The sequence below is a fragment of the Hemitrygon akajei genome, chromosome 16 (genome assembly GCF_048418815.1).
Source record: "Hemitrygon akajei chromosome 16, sHemAka1.3, whole genome shotgun sequence".
Taxonomy (NCBI): Eukaryota; Metazoa; Chordata; class Chondrichthyes; order Myliobatiformes; family Dasyatidae; genus Hemitrygon; species Hemitrygon akajei.
The window spans coordinates 65,636,303-65,660,398 of record NC_133139.1 but is presented as its reverse complement, the minus strand read 5'-3'; the positions used below and the strand labels follow the sequence as shown (position 1 = coordinate 65,660,398).

The 24,096-nt window shown below is 44.8% G+C and overlaps 1 protein-coding gene across 2 annotated transcripts in view; it reads right to left on the bottom strand.

The window, feature by feature from the left end:
• Window positions 1-11,061: 11,061 nt before the first annotated feature.
• LOC140740134 (uncharacterized) overlaps window positions 11,062-24,096 on the bottom strand; it is a 187,924-nt gene continuing 174,889 nt past the window's right edge. For both annotated transcript variants that reach the window (XM_073069068.1, XM_073069069.1), the window contains 4 exons: window positions 21,392-21,532; window positions 20,410-20,532; window positions 18,991-19,131; window positions 11,062-12,069 (listed from right to left, as the gene is read on the bottom strand). In XM_073069068.1, coding sequence (XP_072925169.1) covers window positions 12,062-12,069; window positions 18,991-19,131; window positions 20,410-20,532; window positions 21,392-21,532 — 413 coding nt within the window. In that variant the 3' untranslated portion in view covers window positions 11,062-12,061. The remainder of the gene's footprint in view (window positions 12,070-18,990; window positions 19,132-20,409; window positions 20,533-21,391; window positions 21,533-24,096) is intronic.

The following is a 24,096-nucleotide window of genomic DNA, read 5'->3' as shown; positions in this document are numbered from 1 at the left end:
TCTCAATGTCCAGTGCTTATGCCACTACACCACTGGCCAACCAATTATGAACCAATCCCAAAGATACCATTGCCAATTACAAGCACACCCACAATATATAACTACACCGCCGACTAACGATAGACACACCCGAAACTACAAACACACCCAGTGATGCACAGACCATGACCAATAATAAACAACTGCCCCAAAATCAAGCCACACCCCTGACCAATTCTGCACACACCATGACCGATAATGGAACCACCCTCAACATATAACCACACCCCTGACCAATGATGGACACACTCCCAGCATGTAACCACACCCCTGAACAATGATGGACATCCCCAACTTATAACCACACCTCTTGACCAATGATGGACATCCCCAACATATAACCACACCTCTTGACGAATGATGGACATCCCCACACTTACAATCATATCCTTTGACCAATGATGGACACACCACCAGCAGAAAACCATGCAGATTTTCACAAATATAATGACAGAGGCATTTTATGTTTAAGAAAAACTGCAGCAACGTATTTACTGAACACCAAAAACCAAATGCAAACAGCAGTAAAATACCTTTCCATAATTACGTCATAATATCAGAACAGCCTTTTCAAATGAACACCATTGGTGGTTGTGAATTAAGTGCATATCTGCCAATTACGTTGCCCTACACAGGCACTGCCCAGAATTCACTGAAACTGGAATTATGAGCCTGATCGGAGCTCGGGTGAGCAGCCTGACACAGGTCCTATGTTCCATGGGTGGAGGAACAGCAGAGGCCTCTGGTTGTGCTGACATGCTCATAGTCATATTGTAAAGCAAGGGTGTGATAGCGGTATCCTGCAAACTTTGGTGGGCCAGTTTAAGGCGATCTATCAAAATGCATTCCTATTTACCCCTCTCATCTTTGATAAATTCTTTTCTTTCAGTTCCAAAACACGGAACGGGCCATTTTAAGGAGTTGTCATGTCGGATGAAACAAATGAGTAATGTAGGTCAACAGGAATCCAAGAGTGCTGTATACCATGAGAGGGGTAGGAATATGTGAGGAATTGAACTTACTGAGGGTGGAGAGGAATGTTGCTGACAGGCTGACCAGGTGGTCGTGGCATCAGGAATAAAATCACCTGGCACTCAGAACGCCTGCCTGTATACCAATTCAGCCATGGTCAATTGCGGGTCCTCTTTTGGAGCTATTCTGAGCCCCAGCAGGACCCACAGAAGATGACCATCAAGTCAACTCAAGTCACTTTTTATTGTCATTTCGACCATAACTGCTGGTACAGTACACAATAAAAACGAGACATTTTTCAGGACCATGGTGCTACATGAAACAATACAAAAACTACACTGAACTACGTAAAACAACACAAAAACCTACACTACAGACCTACCCAGGACTGCATAAAGTGCACAAAATGGTGCAGGCATTACAATAAACAATAAACAAGACAATAGGCACAGTAGAGGGCAGTAAGTTGGGGTCAGTCCAGACTCTGGGTATTGAGGAGTCTGATGGCTTGGGGGAAAAAACTTACAAAGTCTGGTCGTGAGAGCTCGAATGCTTTGGTGCCTTTTCCTAGATGGCAGGAGGGAGAAGAGTTTGTATGAGGGGTGCGTGGGGTCCTTCATAATGCTGTTTGCTTTGTGCATGCAGCGTGTGGTGTAAATGTCCGTGATGGTGGGAAGAGAGACCCCAGTGATCTTCTCATCTGACCTCACTATCCGCTGCAGGGTCTTGCGATCCGAGATGGTGCAATTTCTGAACCAGGCAGTGATGCAGCTGCTCAGGATGCTCTCAATACAACCTCTGTAGAATGTGATGAGGATGGGGGGTGGGAGATGGACTTTTCTCAGCCTTAGCAGAAAGTAGAGACGCTGCTGGGATTTCTTTGCTATGGAGCTGGTGTTGAGGGATCAGGTGCGATTCTCTGCCAAGAAATTTGGTGCTCTTAACAATCTCTACCAAGGAGTCAATGTTCAGCGGGGTGTGGTCGCTCCATGCCCTCCTGAAGTCAACAACCATCTCTTCTGTTTTGTTCACATTCAGAGACATGTTGGCTCTGCACTGGTCTGTTAGCCGCTGTACCTCCTTTCTGTATGCTGAATCATCAGTCTTGCTGATGAGACCCACCACAGTTGTGTAATCGGCGAACTTGATGATGTGGTTCGAGCTGTGGGTTGCAGCACAGTCGTGGGTTAGCAGAGTGAACAGCAGTGGACTGAGCACACAGCCCTGGGGGCCCACGTGCTCAGCATGATGGTGTTGGAGATGCTGCTCCCGATCTGGACTGACTGAGGTCTCCCAGTCAGGAAGTCTAGGATACAGTTGCAGAGGGAGGTGTTCAGGCCCAGTAGGCTCAGTTTTCCAATCAGTTTCTGAGGGATGATTGTGTTGAATGCTGAACTGAAGTCTATGAGCAGCATTCCAATGTACGTGTCTTTTTTGTCCAGGTGGGTTAGGGCCAGGTGGAGGGTGGTGGCAATGGCGTCGTCTGTTGAACGGTTGGAACGGTATGCCAACTGCAGGGGGTCCAGTGAGGGGGGCAGCAGGGTCTTGATGTGCCTCATGATGAGCCTCTCGAAACACTTCATGGTGATGGATGTGAGTGGAACGGGACGGTAGTCCTTGAGGCAGGACACTGAAGATTTCCTCGGCACGGGAACGATGGTGGCGGCAATGAAGCACGTTGGAACGGTGGCGCTGCTCAGGGAGATGTTGAAGATGTCAGTGAGAATGTCTGCTAGCTGGTCTGCACATCCTCTGAGCACTCTGCCAGGAATATTGTCTGGTCCAGCAGCCTACTGTGGGTTGACCCTGCACGGGGTTCTCCTCACATCGGCCATGCTGAGACACAGCACCTGGTCAGTTGGAGGAGAGGTGGACTTCCTCGCCATCACATCATTTTCCACCTCAAAACGGGCATACAAGTTATTCACGCATCTGGGAGGGAGGCATCACCCAACCAGTCAGGAGATGTTCTGTAGTTGGTGATGTCCTGAATGCCCTTCCACATGCGCTGCTGTCCTGGAAGAGGCTGTGGATTCGCTGGGCGTGTGCAGGCTTTGCCCCTCTGATGGCCCAGGACAGTTTGGCCCTCGCTGTTGTTAGGCCTGCCTTGTCACCCGTTCTGAAGGCGGAGTCACGGGTCCCCAGCACCGCACGCACCTCCGCGAGCATCCCTGGCTTCAGGTTAGAGCGTGTAGTGATGGTCTTGGACACAGTGACGTCATCGATGCACTCACTGATGTGGCTAGTCACTGATGCCAGTGAGTGGCTGTTCTGTGAGTGAAAACATCTTCTTAAATACACTTGCTGAATGTTTTTTTTAGCACCATTCTTTGTAAACTCTAGAGTCTGTTGTGCGTAAAAACCCCAGGAGATCAGCAGTTTCTGAGATACTCAAATCACCCTGAGTGGCACCTAATTAATTAGCTTGTTTAGTTTGGCTTTTTCTTAAAGACGTGCCGGGTGTGCTCCGGCTAGCACTGCACCCCTGAACCCTGGTGCTGACGAGTGTCCAAGCCACATCAGCGGCCATTGTGGATGTTAGCGGGACGACCTCTGGCCACCTGCTGGTACACAACGCCATGCTACAGAGGCGTGTGAAAACACAGAAGGAGGGAAATGCACCACAAGGTCCACATTGACATGGTCAAACCGTGCTCAGGGACCTCAGAAAGTGCCAGTGGCACCTGGACATGATGATTAATTTCACACATTCCACACAGGCTGAAGTCCAATCATGCGGTCCTTTCTGAGGCTGTGCCACACAAACTTTAGTACAACCAGTTTCTCTGATGCCTTCTGGCCCGGATCCGAGAGGCCGAGTATGGAGTCAAAAACAGCCTGCCTCCATTTTGTGGGCCCTCTGGGACAAAGGTTACCCGTTGAGATATCGCACAGGAGAGAAACTCCAGCTTCCCCAAAATTAATCTCAGCTAACCGTAGGCCCGTGGCTGCTGTTCAGTGAGGCTGGGCCTCTGGGTTAGTAGTTTGGTCGGCTGCCAATCCAACATAATCTACCCCTATGTGTATGGTCTCAATGGCGGGCCGTGAGAAGCATTATTTTTCCTGTTGATATGTCGGATATCAGTAGTGAACTCTGATATGTAGGCCAGGGGTGTTGCTGTCGTGCAGAAAAAGGGTTTGACATATGTGGTCAACGAACACTGTGAAATCAGCTTAGAGCGTGGATCAGTACTTGGAATTCTGATGTTGCAGCCATTACAAAGACTTGGATGGCTCAGGGGCAAGAATGGTTACTTCAAGTGCCAGGCTTTAAATGATTCAGAAAGAATAGGAAGGGAGGCAAAAGAGGTGGGGGCATGGCATTGTTGATCAGTGATAGTGTCACAGCTGCAGAAAAGTAGGAAGTCATGGAGGGATTGTCTATAGAATCCCTGTGGGTGAAAGTTATGAACAGGAAGGGGTCAGTAATTCTACTAGCTATTTTTTATAGACCATCCAATAGTAACAAGGACATCGAGGAGCCAATAGGGAGACAGATTCTGGAAAGGAGTAATAATAACAGGGTTGCCCTGATGGGAGATTTTAATTTCCCAAATACTGATCGGCATCTCTCTAGAGCTGTCATGGTCCCATCTGGCTGTCCCCCGTCTCACTCTTATCTCCTTGATTATACCTTAATTCCAGTTGTTAGATTCTCAGTTGCTGCTAGTTCACTTAATTACAGCACACCTGGTTTCCATCAGAGACTGCAGGATAAGAACTCTGGTGTCACAACCATAGGTTGCCAATTCGTTGGTCTATTCCCGTGTGATAACTTCATTTCCCGACTGCTTAGAACCATTAGTTCTAAGTTCAGCTCTAGTTTCAAGTTATTCCATGAAAACCCTGTCTCTGTGCCAAGACTCTTTATCAGAGCTCCATGTCAAGATTCCTCCTGGTTATCTGTTCCACGTTCATGACTGTGCAAGCACCTTGCAACCCTATCTGCGTGTCTGTGTCTAGCACTTGGGTTCACCCCCAGTCACTCCGTGTTACAAGAGCAAGGTGTTTAGATGGCGTGGAGTTTGTTAGGTGTGTTCAGGAAGGTTTCTTGACACAATATGTAAATAAGTGTACAAGAGGAGAGGCTGTACTTGATCTGGTATTTGGAAATGAACCTAGTTAGGTGTCAGATATCTCAGTGGGAGAGCATTTTGGAGATAATGATCACAATTCTATCTCCTTTACCATAGCGTTGGAGAGGGATAGGAACAGACAAGTTAGGAAAGCATTTAATTGGAGTAAGGGGAAATATGAGGATATCAGGCAGGAACTTGGAAGCATTAATTGGGAACAGATCTTCTCAGGGATATGTATGGTAGAAATGTGGAAAATATTCCAGGGAAATTTCCGTTCGAATGAGACAGGGAAAAATGGTAGGGTACAGGAACCATGGTGTACAAAGGCTGTGTAAATCTAGTCAAGAAGAAAAGAAAATCTTACCAGCTTACTAGAAGATTATAAGGTTAGCAGGAAAGAGCTTAAGAAGGAAATTAGGAGAGCCAGAAGGGACCATGAGAAGAACTTGGCAGACAGAATTAAGGAGAACCCCAAGGCATTCTACAAGTACGTGAAGAGCAAGGGGATAAGATTAGAGAGGATAGGACCAATCAAGTGTGACAGTGGAAAAGTGTGTATGGAACTGGAGGAGATAGTAGAAGTACTTAATGAATACTTTACTTCAGTATTCACTATGGAGAAGGATCTTAGCGATTGTAGGGATGAATTGCAGTAGGCTGAAAAGCTTGAGCATATAGATATTAACTCCCTACTTGTGCATAGTTTTTTTCCTTTTGCTTGTTTTTTCTTTCCACTCTTTTCTATAAGTGTAACCTCAGATAAATACTATGTGGAGATTTGTGACATACATGATTATATGATATATATGTACAATGTCTGAAATAAATCTTATGGAAATGTTTGTTTGATGATGAACTTCAATAAAAGAAAATAAATTACAAAAAAAAAGAAAGTGGATCTGCTTTTGGAAAGCATCAAGTTGGATAAGTCACCGGGACCGGACGAGATGTACCCCAGGCTACTGTGGGAGGCAAGGGTGGAGATTGCTGAGCCTCTGGCGATGATCTTTGATATTTGTAAGGGGGTTTCTTCCTTGTGGGGGTTTTCTTTGTGTATTGGGGTTTCTTCTTTATGTTGCTGCGTATGTTAATCAAAATGGCTTCTTTGTTTTGTCAAAAGTAGGAATGCTTCTTTGTTATGATAAGTGCTTTCTCTCACAGTTGTTTGGGTTAAAATTACTGATATCGTGAATTGTATTTGTTTGTTAACCAATTGGGATTAATGTTATTCTTTCTTCTGGGTCTGTAAGCTGATTGTTGGCAAGCATTTTGGGAAGTCAACACGAGAGGGTGAGAGAGAGAGGACGCGATGCTGTAAGCTGGGTGAAGGAACGGACCCTGAGCGGGGGTCCAATGCCAGGAGGTTCGGCGAGGAGAGGAGACGAAGACAGACGTGCCGGGGGTGCTTGGTTGATCACTTCAAGTGGTCCTGAGCTGCGAGTTGAGGAGGTCTGAGGGGATCGAAGGGTGAGCCAGAAGACTTCATTAATTGAACTCCAACGGTTGTGCACGAAGTGGTTTGGACTTTGATAAGTTTGGCGCCTTTTCTTTATTTTCTTTTCCTTCATATATACTGTATCATTATTAATCACTTAGTTTTAGTAATCTCTATATAAAGTGTAATTATTTAGTCACATATGGTGTACTGTCTGTTTATTGGTGGGGTTGGGGATATCACACAGCACCCACACAAGCTGATTATCCAGTTTGGTGGGGCCGAAGGCTACTCCCCCTAGACGGAAGCGAGTTGAGTGAACCTGAGTCTAGCCAGGGGGTTACAATCAATGGGGATGGGAGAGGTTCTGGAAGATTGGAGGGTTGCGGATGTTGTTCCCTTATTCAACAAAAGGAGTGTGATAGCCCACGAAATTATAGACCACTGAGTCTTAATTCAGTTGTTGGCAAGTTGATGGAAAAGATCCTGAGAGGCAGGATTTATGAACATTTGGAGATGTATAATATGATTAGAAATAGTCAGCATGGCTTTGTCAAAGGCAGGTCGTGCCTTAAGAACCTGATTGAATTTTTTGAGGATGTGACTACACACGTTGATGAAGGTAGGGCTGTAGATGTAGTGTATATGGATTTCAGCAACGCATTTGATAAGATACCCCATGCAAGACTTATTGAGAAAGTAAGGAGGTATAGGATGCAAGGGGACATTGCTTTGTGGATCCAGAATTGATTTGCCCACAGAAGGCAAAGAGTAATTGTAGATGGGTCATATTCTACATGGAGGCCGGTGACCAGTGGTGTGCCTCAGGCATCTGTTCTTCGATCCCTACTCTTCATGATTTTGATAAATGACCTGGATGAGGAAGTGGAGGGATGGGCTAGTAAATTTGCTGATGACACAAAGGTTGGAGGTGTTGTGGATAGTTTGGAGGGCTGTCAGAGGTTAGAGTGGGACATTAATAGGATGCAAAACTGGGCTGAAAAATGGCAGATGCAGTTCAACCCAGATAAGTGTGAGGTGGTTCACTTTGGTAGATCAAATAGGATGACAGAATATAGTAAGCCTGTTGAAAGTGTGGAGGATCAGAGGGATCTTGGGGTCCGAGTCCATAGGACACTCAAAGCTGCTGCGCAGGTTGACTCTGTGGTTAAGGCATGCAGGCATACGGTGCATTGGCCTTCATCAATCGTGGGATTGAGTTTAGGAGCCGAGAGGTAATGTTGCAGCTACTTAGGACTCTGGTTAGACCCCACTTGGAGTACTGTGTTCAGTTTTGGTCGCCTCACTATAGAAAGGATGTGGAAACCATAGAAAAGGTGCAGAGGAGATTTACAAGGATGGTACTTGGTTTGGAGGGCATGCCTTATGAGAATAGGTTGAAGGAACTCAGCCTTTTCTACTTGGAGCTACGGAGGATGAGAGGTGAACTGATAGAGGTGTATAAGATGATAAGAGGCATTGATCATGTGGATAGTCAGAAGCTTTTTACCAGGACTAAAAAGTCTAACGTGAAAGGGCACATTTTTAAGGTGCTTGGAAGTAGGTACAGAGTAAGCTCAGGCGGTTTCAAAGTAACTGCATTGTCCGACATGTTCAATTACTCTGGAATCGTCCTAGAGCATCAGGGTCTCCAATGTAGGGTTTCACATAGAAAGTGGCAGAGGCATTTTATGTTTTTCGAAAAAACATAGTAATTCATTTATTGAGCATCAAAAACTGAACACAAAGCACAGTAAAAGTCCTTTACATCATTACGTCATCATGTTAGAACAGCCTCTTAAATTGAACCTGAAATGAATGGCGGTGGCTGTGAATTATGTACATTTCCACCAATCACGTCACCCTACATCCACACCATGACCTATGATGGACACAGACCCAATATATAACCACATCGACACACTCTTGACCTATGACGAAAACACTCTCTACATATAACCACACATCTGACCATTAATGGACACACACCCACCTGGGAATCTACAGTACCTCTAGAAAAGAGGCAAGATCACTACATGTCATGGCTAACAAGTACTGGTAGCTATTAGACCTGGAGAGCTAACACACTTGAGCCAGAATCATCCTTTTACCTCAAAGCCAGCAGACGGTGAAGAACGGGTATTTATTTTTTCTCTCAGTTCTGTGGGTGCTGAGACAGATTATCTTCTCTGGCTACATTAAGCAAACTCAACCCAAGAAAGCTCTGCACAAATCATATCCTTCAGGTGGAATTTTCAGGAAGCTTGAACAACACATTGCAGGGAAGCATTGATGAAAGAATTATCATCAGAGGCAGAGAGAGAGAGACATTCTCTTTGTCACTGGATGCTTCACATTCCCTTACCTTTCCTCATAATTCTTCAGATCCAGGTGCCTGGAGGGAAAAATGTGAGTGTGAACCCATTGGTGAAATTAGAAGCTCAGAATAATTCCTCAGAGGTTTCCTGCAGAACTATTGCTGGAGAAAATAACCGGAAAATTTCCTGATCCTTTCTCATCCTTGGTGTCATCTCGATGTCTTTGTATTCCTCACAAGCCCAGCAGAAGTTGTCCTTCTCCTCCCTAAACTCATACCACATGAAGGAGTGGACAGCAGACTCCCCACCTGAGAGTCAATGAAAGGAGTCGGTTGCTGCCTCTGTGTGAAACGATTTTTCCTAACGATCGGCTCTGTATCTGTCCATCAGGTGATGTGTACAGAGCAATCACATTCAGTCTGGGAGACGGCTCTCCCTGTCCCTGTCCCTGGATATTTGTACAGAGAATGTTTCAAGTTTGGCCAGGCTTGGAACAACCTGACTGGGTTCCAATCCAGAGTCCAGGTTGATGCTGGGTGCTTCACCCCATTTTACTCTTCCTCTGTTTACAGTAAAGTTGCAACTGAGTCACTTGCTGGGTCATTTCAGAGGGTGGTAAGTGACAAACATCAGGGCCCGTGAAAGAAATGCTGCACAGAGTGATCTTTAGTTTCAGGATACGCCCAGAAATTGACGTCTAGGTCAATCCCTGGAGGAATCGGATGGCATGGTGATGTTTCGAGGGCGGCACAGTAACATAGTTAGCATAACACCTTACAGCACGAGTGATCAGAAGATCAGGGTTCAGTTCCTGACACTGTCTGTAAGGAGTTTACAAGTTCTCCCTGTGATCATGTGGTTTTCCTCCAGGTGGTCCGATTTCCATCCAATATTCCAGAAAGACATTCGGGTCAGGGTTGGTAAGCTGTGGGCATGCTACTCTGGTGCCAGATGTGTAGCAATGCTTGTGAGCTACCCAAGCACATGTTTGATTTCATTGTATGTTTTGATGTACATGTGATTAATAAAGCTGATCTATATCTTTACCTTTATCTAAGGTAACTGGAAATTGCTGGCTGTTGTTGAACTGGAGAAAAGGATGGGACGAGACTGTAGGGACAGGAATGGACAACAGGAGAAGAGGAGTGTTTGTGTCGGTAGTATGTGGGCTATCACGTGTAGGGGGAGACATTGGGAGCTGTAGGAATGTGACAGCTCTCTGCACCACAACGAATAGACCGACGCAGAGCGTGTCCTCTGGAGAGGACAGAAAGAAAACCCTTTCATATAGATGCAGCTCTCAGGTGGGGAGAGCAAAACATAAAAATTACAATATGTTATAAAAAATAATAAATAGAGCAGAAGAGGAATAGTGAGGTAGAATTGATGGACCATTCATAAATCTGATAGTGGAGGAGAAGTAGCTATTCCTGAAATGATGGGTGTAGAGCTTCAGGCTCCTGTACCTCCTTCCTGATGGTAGAAATGAGAAAAGGGCATGTCCCAGATGGTGAGGGTCCTGAATGATGGACTCTCCCTTCTTAAAGCACCACGGCTTCAAAATGACCCACACCTACATTTGAGGAAATGTTTCTTCTTCTCCACCATCTGATTTCTGAATGGTCTATGAATCCATGAACAGTACCTCACTATTCTCTTGTACTGCTTATTTATGGATTTATTGTAACTGAAGGCCCAGAGAACAACAATAAACTCACCAAGATCCAGGTCCCAAAGGAGGTAGATTTTCATTTTGTGGTCTCCACCGTTTCCCACTCCACCCAGAGCAGAGAGGATGGTGGAGGGCCGTGGGAGGAGGAGGAATCTATGAAGGATGAGGTTGGGGTTAGAGGCACCATAGGTGCAGTGAAGAGAAATTAATCAGACTGAGGATGTCATGACGATGGGGTTTGATGGAGAGTTAAGAGGGAGAAGGCTGTTCTCATGTGCTGTGCCAAGAACACATCTCATGGCTCTTCAGGTCAATCGAGGATAGACGTAACATTTCTGGCTCTTGTTGCCACATCCATCACTCTGGTATGACAGGGGGTCATTCCTCTCAGCATGTGATAATCCATGTAGAACCCTCCTTCTACAGTTCAAAATCTCATTCACTTTGAATGGTTACATATTGCACTGTTAGTGCAATAAGTTTTAATTATTTCTTTTATTTTATGAATTTTGATCAACAGTACAGTGACTATCAAACATGCACAAATTGGTAAATAAAGAGCTTTATTCCAATTAAAACATATCATATATATTGTACAGATGGTTTTAAAATGGATGCAGAAAGCAAGGCTGGCAGTCAGTCTTCATCTGTAAAGGCAGAAGAGGAGCAGGCGTGATGGTTAAGTGTTGCTTAGCTACACAATCACAAGCTAAAATCAGTACTTGAAGTGGTGTATGTGTGTGTGTGAGAACGTGTGCCTGTACACGTGCATATGCCTGTGTGGTATGTGTCTGTGCAAGCACGTATTTGTGTGTGTGTGTGTCTGTCTGTCTGTCTCTGCTACACGTGTTTTAGGTCTGTTATGCGTGTGCGCGTTTGCAATTAATATGCGTGTGTGTGTATGAGTGCATTTGTGTGTGTGTTTCTGCTCTACATGTGCTTTAGTTCTGTGTAGTGAGTGTCTGCGTGTGAACATGAACTGTGCACATATCCAGGTTCTGTATCAATCTACTACATGGGTTCTGTATCCGTTAGAGTCTGGTGTACATTGTGTACCTGATCTTTCTGTCTAAACTGTACAGATGCAACATGTTAGGTGAAGGTCAAGTTCAAATCTGGGATCTCACATTGTCTTCAGGTAATATTTCAACAATGTTGGCACCACAGTCATATATCTCATGAAGAACAACAGCCAAATTAACAGGATACATGTGCAAAACTTGGAAATGTAGCAAAAATCCTGACATTTATTTATAATCACACTCATCATGACACCAAATCTCAGACATATTCTTATACAGACTCACTTTCACACACACACTTCTAGAATTCCAGTTGGTTTGTGCCTTTTTACCAGCTCAGTACAAGCCAAATAATTCTGCTGGTCAGACCACTCCCGCAAAGAAGCTTTCCATTCTTGGGAATGGGTCTTGAATCCACAATCTTCAGAGCCAGACGCACAGCGAGAGTGAAAGAGAATGAAAGAGAGAAGCTCCGCTGGGAAGAATCTTGTCATTGGGTCATGAATGCCTCTGATTGCATTACTTTATAAGCCTAGTTAAAACATAATGAGATTGCTATTATTTGCCTTGCTCCAGACAAAATTGGGTTAAGACCAACTTTAAGGAGGTAAAGTTCTTCTATTCACTGCCCTGGAGGTTCTGCCATGAGAGTCAAAGCTCGTTTGGATTCATGGTCAGCAGGAGGGCTTGAATGGGAACAAGAACCATACTGTGTTTGTGTTGCCTTTAAGGCATTTGTTTAGTTTATTATATTTTCGCTTTAGTAATTCGTTTGTTATCGTTTTCTAGTTAAATTTAAGGTTGTTTAAAGTAAATGCGTTGTCTGTGATATATCGCGGCATGCGATGACGTCACACCCGGTTTCGCTGTGTCTTGTGGGAAAACACCGATTTGGAGAAACGGGAAGGAGGGGGTTGTGTGTGCAGGATCAGCGCGAGAAAAGTTTTCTTTCTACGCACTAGAAACATTAGAGAAGCAACGCCGTAAGTTCATGAGATAATCGATATGTTGAATTAAAAATGTTAATGCGAATTCTGTTAAAAGTAATGACGGCTGATAAAGTTTATGTTTTTTGTTATTTAAAGAGTTGTGGATAGTTTGTGTTGAAGTGTATTTAAAGCCAGTCGATGGCGTAGGAAGATTCTGACTGTATGTTGCACTTTAATGTAATATAGTTGTTGTAGTTTTACTTTTGTAAGTATTTATGATGTAAGTGTGATGTCAAGAAGGAAACAAATACTGTATATATTTTGTATTGTTTTACAACAGTTTTCACCATACGTTAATGTGGAAGAGTGAGCGGTAAACGGTTAATCTTACTGGGACCGCCTCATTGACTGGTTTATGCTTGGTGTTTAGTTCAGAGTTCTTTTACACCTGTGCGAGAACACTACAGTGAAAAGGCGGCATTACCAGGTGTTTCAAGTGCTACAACGGCATCACGATCCAGCATCAAGTCGCTGCCATCCAGTGACAGGGGCAGTAGGGCATCAACAAGTAAGGCTGCCCATGCAAGAGCTAAGGCAGAAGCCGCCAAGGTGTGAGCATTGTACGCCTTGATGCCAGAAGCAAAATTGAAAAAGGAAGCGGCTGCCAGAGAAGCCGAAAACCAAATGGAAAAGGCTGCCAGAGAAAAGGAAGCGGCTGCCAGACAAGCTGAAAACCAGTTGGAAAAGGTAAGGATAGAGTCAGAGTTAGAAGTGCTGATGCTACACCGAGAAGCAGAAGCTGCCAGGGTGGAAGCAGAGATAATAGAAAGTGCTGAAGAAATGCATGTTCTGGATGATGTAAAATCTACTTCAGTAAGGACCAGATTGGAACGCACAAGCAACTATGTTCGATCTCAAATGGACTTGAAGATTCGTTCTTCCTCTCCATACTTATATGCTAACATCCCACCTCACAAGGAGTCTCAGAGAGGCCCAATTGCATCACATCCATCCGAGGAAGCCAATTTACCCTTGCAACTCCGCGATGCATTCAAGAATGAAAGGGCTGATGACAAATACTTCTTGACACCAAACTTACCAGATTTGGCGAGAGGAGAGGCAAAGGCTGAATTCAGAACAGCAAATTCCATAACAAATGTACACCCTCAGTCATATACCCACCAACATATTCCCCCAGCCAGCATGCCACTTGCAGTTGAACCCATGGCACAGTATTTAGCACGACGAGATCTCATCACTTCAGGACTATATCAGTTTGACGATAAACCTGAAAATTACCGTGCATGGTACTCCTCATTCGCCAACGCTATCTACGGAGTCCAGCTCGGAGCAACCCAAGAGTTGGATCTTATGACGAAATGGTTGGGAAAAGAATCATGTGAACAGGTGAGACGCATAAGTTCAGTGTACATTAACAACCCCAAGCTAGCCTTACGCAAAGCATGGGAGAGACTTCAGGAGTGCTATGTGGCCCCTGAAATTATTGAAACGGCACTATTTCGATGTCTGGGAAATTTTCCTATGGTGTCAGCCAAGGACCACACTAAGTTAAGAGAGCTCGGAGATCTACTCATGGAGATTCAAGGCGCCAAAGAAAATGGCTATTTAACTGGTCTATCATACCTAGATACTTCATACGGGATTAGATCAATCGTGGACAAACTTCCATTTGGGCTGCAGGAAAGGTGGGTGTCTGTTGGCTCAGAGTACAAGGAAGAGAACGATGGATGATTTCCTCCCTTTGAGTATTTCACTAGGCTTGTGTGCAAGGAGGCGAAGAAGCGAAATGACCCTAGCTTCATGAGTCCAGGTAGCAGTACAATTTACACCAAGCCAGTTAAATCCACTTCGAATAATTTCAACATTGATAAACCTGTCTCAGTGTGTAAAACTGAAGCCTTTACAACTAACAATGACCCTAGCAAGAATTGTCCATTGCACAACAAACCCCACCCCCTCAAAAAATGCAGAACGTTTAGGAAAAAAACCCTTGAAGAGAGGATGGCCCTTCTCAAGGAGAAAAAAATATGTTTTAAATGCTGTTCCTCTACCTCTCACCTTGCTAGAGAGTGTACGATCTCCGTGAAGTGCCCGGAATGTAATAGCACTAATCACGATGGGGCCATGCATCCCGGCCCGTTACCGCAAACCGACAAAGCTCCTTCACCCTCACAACAGGACGGCGGGGAGGGAGAGGCTCACTCCAGGACAACTGTTGTCAGCTTGAGCTACACAGAAGTTTGCGGTCAAGCTCAGTCAAGCCGTTCTTGATCAAAGATCTGCCTCACTAAGGTGTACCCTAAGGGAGCCAAAGACAAGGCCATCAAAGCCTATGTAATTCTGGATGATCAGAGCAATCGCTCACTAGTCAGACCAGAGTTCTTTGACTTGTTCAACATTGAGAGTAATCAGTTCCCATACTACCTTAGAACTTGCTCAGGCAGCGAGGAAACTTATGGAAGGAAGGCAGAAGGCTTCTAGCTTGAGTCCCTGGATGGTAAAGTTGGCATCTGTCTCCCTCCACTCTTAGAGTGCAATGAAATTTTGAACAACCGCACTGAGATCCCGACGCCAAGTGCGGTGCTACACCAGCCACATCTCCACCACATCGCCAAACACATCCCAGAAATGGATCCAAAAGCAGAAATACTCCTGCTATTAGGAAGAGATGTTCTCCGGGTGCACAAGGTTAGGCAGCAGGTCAATGGACCACACGACGCCCCCTTTGCCCAACGCCTGGATCTGGGCTGGGTGATGATAGGAGAGGTGTGCCTTGGCAACGTACACAAACTGACAGTTAACACACTCAAGACCAATGTGCTAGAGAGTGGCTGCCATTCAATTTTTCAACCCCGCACAAGTTTCATGTGTATCAAGGAAGCACAACAAGGCTTTAACAAATGTAAAGTAACCGACAAGACGCTGGGTCAGTCAGTCTTCGCTCAAACTGAGCATGATAATAAACTTGCTCCATCAGCACAAGACGCCATTTTCTTAAAAATAATGGACACCAAGGTCTTCAGAGACGAAGCAAATAATGGGGTCGCCCCACTACCTTTCAGAGAACCACGCCAGCGCTTGCCAAACAACAAAGAGCAGGCAGTCAAGCGGTTCACGTCCTTGCAAAAAACCCTGAAAAGGAAACCTGAGATGCAGCAACAATATGTAGCATTTATGGAGAAAATCTTCACTAATGGATATGCTGAAGTAGCACCACCACTGAGGGAAGGCGAGGAGTGCTGGTACCTCCCAATGTTTGGGGTTTACCACCCACAAAAGCCCAATCAGATCAGGGTGGTCTTTGACTCCAGTGCTCAGTGCGCTGGTATTTCCCTTAATGACGTGCTCCTTACAGGCCCCGACCTTAACAATACCCTTCTCGGGGTCCTGATGCGCTTCCAGAAGGAGAAGGTCGCAATCTTAGTGGACATCCAGAAGATGTTCCATTGCTTCTTAGTACAGGAGGACCATCCCAATTTCCTCCGTTTCTTATGGCATAAATGCAACTTACCTCGCACTGCGGATGAATGGGCCCAGGCAAAGGACGTTATCTTTAAAGCAACTCAAAGAGCAGCTTTTGCAAGGGAGTTTTCGGCTCTCCAAGCTAATAAACCAATACCAAAGGACAGCCCTTTGAGGAAATTCAACCCGATCTTGAAGAACGATATCATTTGCATTGGAGGCCAGTTAATACACTCCCAACTTCCAGCTGCAGAAAAGAGTCCAGTAATCCTGCCCAAAGACAGCCATGTGACCTTACTGCTCACTCGCCATCACCATGAACAGGTAAGGCATCAGGGCCGTCACCTGACGGAAGGAGCAATAAGGGCAGCGGGACTGTGGATCTTGGGAGGTAAAACACTGATCAATTCATTACTTCACAAATGTGTAACCTGCAGGAAACTGCGAGGGAATATAGAAGCTCAACGTATGGCGGACCTCCCACCAGAACGCCTTGAAGCCTGCTCTCCTTTTACATATGTGGGGCTCGATGTATTTGGTCCCTGGACTATCACTACAAGACGCACCAGAGGAGGACAAGCAGAGAGCAAGCGGTGGGCCATCATGTTTAGCTGCATGAGTTCATGAGCGGTACACATTGAGGTCATCGAATCTTTGGATACATCCAGCTGCATTAACGCTCTCAGGCGCTTCTTTGCGCTAAGAGGCCCTGCAAAACAGTTAAGGTCTGATTGTGGCACGAACTTCGTTGGAGCGTCCAAGGAGCTGGGGATGGACAAAACGGTGCAAAGGTACCTCAGTCAGCAGGGATGCAACTGGGAGTTTAACACACCACACGCCTCTCACATGGGAGGCGCATGGGAGCGGATGTTAGGTATCGCCAGAAAGATCCTTGATTCAATGTTTCTGCAGCAACGCACCCGACTAACCCACAAGGTACTGTGCACACTAATGGCAGAGGTCACAGCCATTATAAATGCACGACCACACCTACCTGTGTCTTCTGACCTGGAAAGCCCCTTCATACTCTCGCCATCAATGCTCCTTACGCAGAAGGCAGGAGCTCCCCCTCCACCTGGGGACTCTTCTGATAAGGATTTGTACACAAAGCAATGGAGACAGGTTCAGGCTCTGGCAAATTGGTTCTGGTCTTGTTGGAGACATGAATATCTACCTTTGTTGCAACACAGACAAAAGTGGACAGAACCCCGCAGGAATCTTCAAGTTGGAGATTTAGTCCTGCTCAGGAACAAGCAAATCGCCCGCAACTGCTGGCCAATGGCCAGAATCACTGCCACATTCCCTAGTAGGGATGGACATGTCAGGAAGGTTGAGTTGAAAACTACCGACCAAGGCGATGTGAAAATTTACCAAAGGCCAGTTGCAGAAGTCATTCTACTTCTCCCTAAGGACTGATTTAGAGACTGAAGTTTTGTATTATGTTCATTGTGACCTTACGAAGGTCAGGCGGGGAGTGTGTTGCCTTTAAGGCATTAGTTTAGTTTATTATATTTTCGCTTCAGTAATTCATTTGTTATCGTTTTCTAGTTAAAGTTAAGGTTGTTTAAAGTAAATTCGTTGTCTGTGATATATCGCGGCATGCGATGACGTCACACCCGGTTTCACCGCGTCTTGTGGAAAAATACCGGTTTGGAGAAACGGGAAGGAGGGGGCTTATGTGTGCAGGATCAGCTCAAGAAAAGTTTTCTTTCTATGTACTAGAAACATTAGAGAAGGAACGCCGTAAGTTCATGAGATAATCGATATGTTGAATTAAAAATGTTAACGCTGATTCTGTTAAAAGTAATGACGGTTGATAAAGTTTATGTTTTTTGTTATTTAAAGAGTTGCGGATATTTTGTGTTGAAGTGTATTTAAAGCCAGTCGATGGCGTAGGTAGATTTTGATTGTATGTTGCACTTTAATGTAATATAGTTGTTGTTGTTTTACTTTTGAAAGTATTTATGATGTAAATGTGATGTCAAGAAGGAAACAAATACTGTATATATTTTGTATTGTTTTATCAACAGTTTTCACCATACGTTAATGTGGAAGAGTGAACAGTAAGTAAACGGTTAATCTTACTGGGACCGCCTCATTGACTGGTTTATGTTTGGTGTTTAGTTCAGAGTTCTTTTACACCTGTGCGAGAACACTACAGTCTTCATTGTCTCTGTTGGCCCACAATAGTCTGTTGGAAAGCTGGTGCCTACTCGTGTGTGGTGGGCAGAGGATGGGGAAAGGCCAAGATACCTTGCCGAGACCCTGCAGACACCACTCCCAGCAAGGAGAGCAAAATGACTTGTATTCAATCATCAAATCTCATGCAACAGCAGAGGGCAGCAAAAGGCAAAGTGGAGGCAGAAACAATGCCACCATTTCAATAGATAAGACCTTTAGCTGAGTGGAGACAGTGACCATGACCAGGAGAAGTAACCCCACCAATGTGGGACTTAAACGGGTGGGAACCTACTGTGTTGTTAGAAGTTGTGGGTGGCTGATACAGACAGGCTTCACACTCATTGATATATCTACTCATCTCTCACTTTCTCATGGGCATCGGTGTGGTTATAGAAATTCAGATGAGCCAAGCTACACCTGAACTTTGGTGGGACAAGTGGAAGAGGCCTTGCTTCAAACCTGTCCAGACCATCTCCCTTAGCTTTCTCCAGTCCATCAACAATTGCATTGATGCTGCTTCCTACAATCATACAGAACGGAGAAACATTATCATTTTAGATGGCAATCTCAAAGGTGCTCTCATCTTTACATTGTCCATCGCTGACTCTTCCTCTCCCACTCAGAATCACATCCGTGTCCCCATGAGTCACCCAGACCCTCACTGAACCTGCTCCAAGTGAGTGATATTAGACTGTGTGAGAGTTTGGGAACCAGGATTGGATTAGTAATCATGATACCAGCTAGAGCTGCCACATTACATTTTACTTTAGTTGTGGGATTCTGCAGGAAAATTGTGCAAGACTGGTATCCTCAGTCAGTGGGATGTATTCTCCATTTTCCTGTTGATACAAAGTCCTTACCTTCACAAACTTTCCCTGCCGTGAGGTTGGCGGTCGCAGGTAATGCCTGAAACCCTGTGTTGCAGTTGCACTGGTAGGATCCCACTACGTTGATACAAGTTGCATGTTCATGACAAGGTGAGGACTTGCATTCATCGATATCTGTGTGAATAGGGAAAATCTCTCTCAATAGTAAACATGGATTGCTCCCTTTTATACCCGGGCTCTGTGGGTCGGGGTGGAGTAACTCAGCACTGTGTTGTTTAATCCAGAGAAGACCTCCGCTGGAACAAAGGATTGAGTGACTATTCTTGGGAAGGGGCCTTATGGTTTGAAAAAGAAAATCAGATGAATGGAGTTAAGGAACAGGAAAAGGCCTTAAGATTTGAAGTAGAAAGACAGGTGGCTGGAGCCAGCAGTTAGAATGCTACAATGGAGTGCATTCTGACTGACTGCGTCACCATCAAATATGTAGGGGTCACTGCTCAGCTCCAGCGAAAACTCCCAAGATTGTAAACTCAGCCGGTTCATGTGGGCGTTAGCCTCACCACCATTTAGGACATCTTGAAAACATGATGTTTTAAAATGGTGGCATCCATCATTAAGAAAGACCTCCACCCAGGGACATGCCCACTTCTCAATACTGCCTATCATGGAGGAGTTACAGAAGCCTGAAGACAAACATTCAACTTTTTAGGAATAGCTTCTCCTCCACCATCAGATTTCTGAACAGACAATGAACCCATTAATATTACCTCACTAATTTTGCTCTCTTTATTTACCATTTAATTAATTTTCAAATATATATTTGTGACTCCAACTTATAGTATATTTTTATATTGGACTGTACTGTACAAATTTCATGACATATGTCAGTGATAGTCAACTGGAATTTGATGCTGATTCTGTTGGTGCCGTTATTGTTGGCTATGTGTTGCAGGGGGGACGTGGTCGATGAGGAGGTGTACAGGGTGTCTGTGGCTCTATTGAACAGTAATGTGGCTCTGAGCCTGGGCTGGAGTTGGACACATCCCAATCCCAGTGTTTGGCCCAGCCGCTCCACTGAACGGGTTCTGCGACTATGACTTTGCCCAAGTGGGAATTAGGGAAACATGACTGGAATAATGATGACCACACCAGCTAAAGAGGCCAACCAGGTCAGACATGGTCCTAAATGATGTGTTGTGTGGTCTCCTGCTTCCAAGGGATCTGCCTGATCAATAAATTCATGTCACAGTGTCTAAGATATTCAAAACCACAGAAAAATAATTTCATCATTTTTCCAACACCCACAAACTATCTGAGGGATTTACACAGTGCAGACTCTGTCTGTTTATTCTTTAATTCCAAGAATATCTTCAGGATAATGCTGAAGGATTGATGACACCAAAACTGCCTTGATATAAATTCCCCATTTTCATGGAGGTAGGACGTCCTTACCTTCACAAACCTTCCCTGCAGTAGGTTTCTGAAACCCTGCAACACAGTTGCACTGGTACAAACCCACTGTGTTGTTACAAGTTGCATGTTTGTCACAGGGCGAGGACTCACACTCGTCAATATCTGTGTGAACAGACAAAATCCTTCACAATCGTAAACATTGTTTGTTTCCTGTTACACATGTCTCACTTTCTTGGGACAAAGGTGTTGCTGTGGTATTTCACCTGTGACAAACTACACCTGACCTTTGGTGGGACGCGTCCTTGTTTCAATCTTGTCCAGACTATCTCGCTCAACCCTTTCTCCAGTCCATCAATGATTGCATTGATGCTGCTTCCAACAATCATACAGAACTGAGAAATGTTATCATTTTAGATGGCAATCTCAAAGATGCTCTCATCTTTACATGGTCCATCACAGACTCTTCCCCTCCCTCTCAGGATCACATCCGCATCCCGATGGATTATTCAGACCTCGCACTGAACCAGAGGGTGACATTAGACTGTGTGAAAGTTTGGGAACCAAGACTGGAGTAGTAATCACCAAGTCAGCCAGCTACAGCTGCCAATTAGTCTCACTTGTCCCTGGACAATGCAGTACTCCATCTCCTGTTCCTAACAGAACATGACTGGTCAACGAATTCATTTCTCAAACTCTGAAATATAGAGTCATGGAATAACACAACACAGAAAAAGACCACTTGGCCCATCTTATCCATGCCAACCACAATGAGCTATTCCCATTTGCTAGTCAGTCCCTTTGCCTTCCCATTTGAACTAATGATCAGATTTATCAAAGGAAACAACAGAAAAAACAATGATAACTTCCCCACCTCCCCACAACTCCGCTGTGCAATTTGCACGGTACAGAGCCTATTAATTTCTTGTTTAGTTATAGGACTCAGCAGGAGAATTGTGGAGGACTGATATTCACAATCCGTTGGGATTTATTTACCATTTTCATGTTGATACAAAGTCCTTACCTTCACAAACTTTCCCTGCCATGAGGTTGGCGGTCGCAGGTAATGCCTGAAACCCTGTTTTGCAGTTGCACTGGTAGGATCCCATTACGTTGATACAAGTTGCATGTTCGTGACAAGGTGAGGACTTGCATTCATCGATATCTGTGTGAACAGGGAAAATCTCTCTCAGTAGTAAACATGGATTGCTCCCTTTTATACCCGGGCTCTGTGGGTCGGGATGGAGTAACTCAGCACTGTGTTGTTTAATCCAGAGAAGACCTCCGCTGGAACAAAGGACTGAGTGAGTATTCTTGGGAAGGGGCCTTATGGTTTGAGAAAGAAAATCAGGTAAATGGAGTTAAGGAGCAGCAGGAATTGACTCAAGGGACCAAATGGTCAGTCACCTGTTAGAAGCCAGGATGGTTACCACCCTGCTCTCCATACCATGGGCCTATTGATATTGCCCTCTGTACTGGAGCTGCTTTCCATTGGACGGGAGCAGGGGAGGATAGAGGACTCTCAGTGCTCCACTCATCTTTATGATGACTGTGGCAAGACCAGGTTTAGTCACATTTAAATTTCAGTTAATTGCCCACTCCCTCCCTGAATCTGCATTGGAAGTACAGCATTGGAAATTCTCAGCGGGACAAGAAGCATCTGTGGGTGAGAAACAGAATGCTGCGAGATTCCAACAACATCTCTGGTTTCAGATCACCAGCATCCTCATTTTTATTTTACTTTCTCTCTAACTGCAGGCATTCCTCCATTACCTGGATGCATTCTGTCTCCTTCACATATTCGGTCTCTCCACCCTATCAGGGACACACTTTCCTGCCTCATTTTATCACTTTTCCAGTTTCTCTCTCCACAGATGCTGACTGATCCTCTGACCTTCTCCACTCTCTCATTTGGGAGCTCCAGCTTCAGAGTTTACAGTATTTAAGCCATAAGACCCTAAGCATAGGCTCATCTAGTCTGCTCCACCATTCCATCACGGCTGATTTATTATCCCTATCAACCCCATTATCCTGCCTCCACCTGCAACCTTTGATGCACTTGCTAATCTATCACATATCAATGTACATTTTAAACAGACCCGATGACTTGAGCTCCACAGCCACCTGAGTATATTTCATGGATTGTTCCCCGATACACCTGGGCTCTGAGGGTCTGGATGGGTAACTCAGCACCCTGTTACTTGAACACAGAGCAGAACTCCTCGCTGGAACAAAGGACAGAGTGACTGTCCTTGGGGAGGGACCTTATGGGTTGAGGCAGCATATCAGTTCAAATTACAAAGTAAATTTTATTATCAAAGTACAGATACATCAGCATATACAACCCTAAGATTCATTTCCTTGTGGGCATTCTCAATATGTTTATAGAATAATAACCATAACAGAATCAATGAAAGATGCCCAACTAGGGCAGTCAACCAGAGTGCAGAAGACAACAAACTGTGCTAATAAAAAAAAGAAATAATAATAGTAATAAATAAATGAGCAAGAAATATCGAGGGCATGAGATGAAGTGTCTTTGAAAGTGAGTCCATTGCTTGTTGGAGCATGTCAGTGATGGGGCACTTGAAGTTGAGTGAAGTTAGACCATAAGACATAGGAGCAGAATTAGGCCATCTGGCCCATCGAGTTTGCTCTGCTATTCAATCATGGCTGATCCTTTTTTCTAAATCCTCTTCAACCCCTGTTCCTGGCCTTCACCCTGTAACATTTGATGCTTTGTCTAATCACAAACCTATCAATCTCTGCCTTAAATACACCCAATGACCTGGCCTCCACAGTTGCATGTGGCAACAAATACCACAAATTCACCATCCTTTGGCAAAGGAAATTTCTGCACATCTCTGTTTTGAAAGGGCGCCCCTCCGTCCTGAGGCTGTGATTTCTTGTCCTAGACTCTCCCACCATGGGGAACATTCTTACCACATCTACTTTGTCTAGGCCTTTCAACTTTCGAAAGTTATTAATGAGATTCCCCCCTCATCCTTCTGAATTCCAACGAGTAGAGACTCAGAGCCATCAAATGTTCCTCGTATGATGACCCTTTCATTCCTTCTTCTTTGTGCAAGTTATCTTCTTTGGTGCAAGAGCCTGCTTGTTGAGTAGTAGCAGCTGTTCCTGAACCCTGTGGTGTGAGCCCTAAGGCTCTTGAACCTTCTTACTGATGGCAGCAGTGAGAAGAGAGCATGTCGTAGTTGATGGGGGCTCCTGATGATCGATGCTGCTTTTCTGCGGCAGATGTGATCAGTGGTGAGGGTGCTTTACCCATGATGGATTGGGGTGTATGCTCTACTTTTAATAACATTTTTCTGTTCAAGGGCACTGGTGTTTCCATACCAAGCTGTGATGCAGCCAGTCAATCAACTCTCAAGAACACATCTGTAGAAGTCTGTCAATGATTCTACGAAATGGAGTTTGGGAGTTGACTCAAGGCACCAAATGTTCAGTTAGCTGCTAAAAGATGAGATGATTGCTACCCTGATCCCCGTCCCATGGGCCTGTCAATAACTATTTGGAAGGTCTGGAGCTGCTTTTCACTGAAGGGAGCAGGGAAGGTAAAACAAAACCCTCATGGCTCCATTGACCTTTAGCATGAGAGCACCAAAACCAGTTTTAGTCACATTAAAATCCTAGTTAATTGCCATTACATTCATTTGACAAACTAAAATATTCAGAGCTGATTATCAGTTGTGTCAAACGAAACAAAAT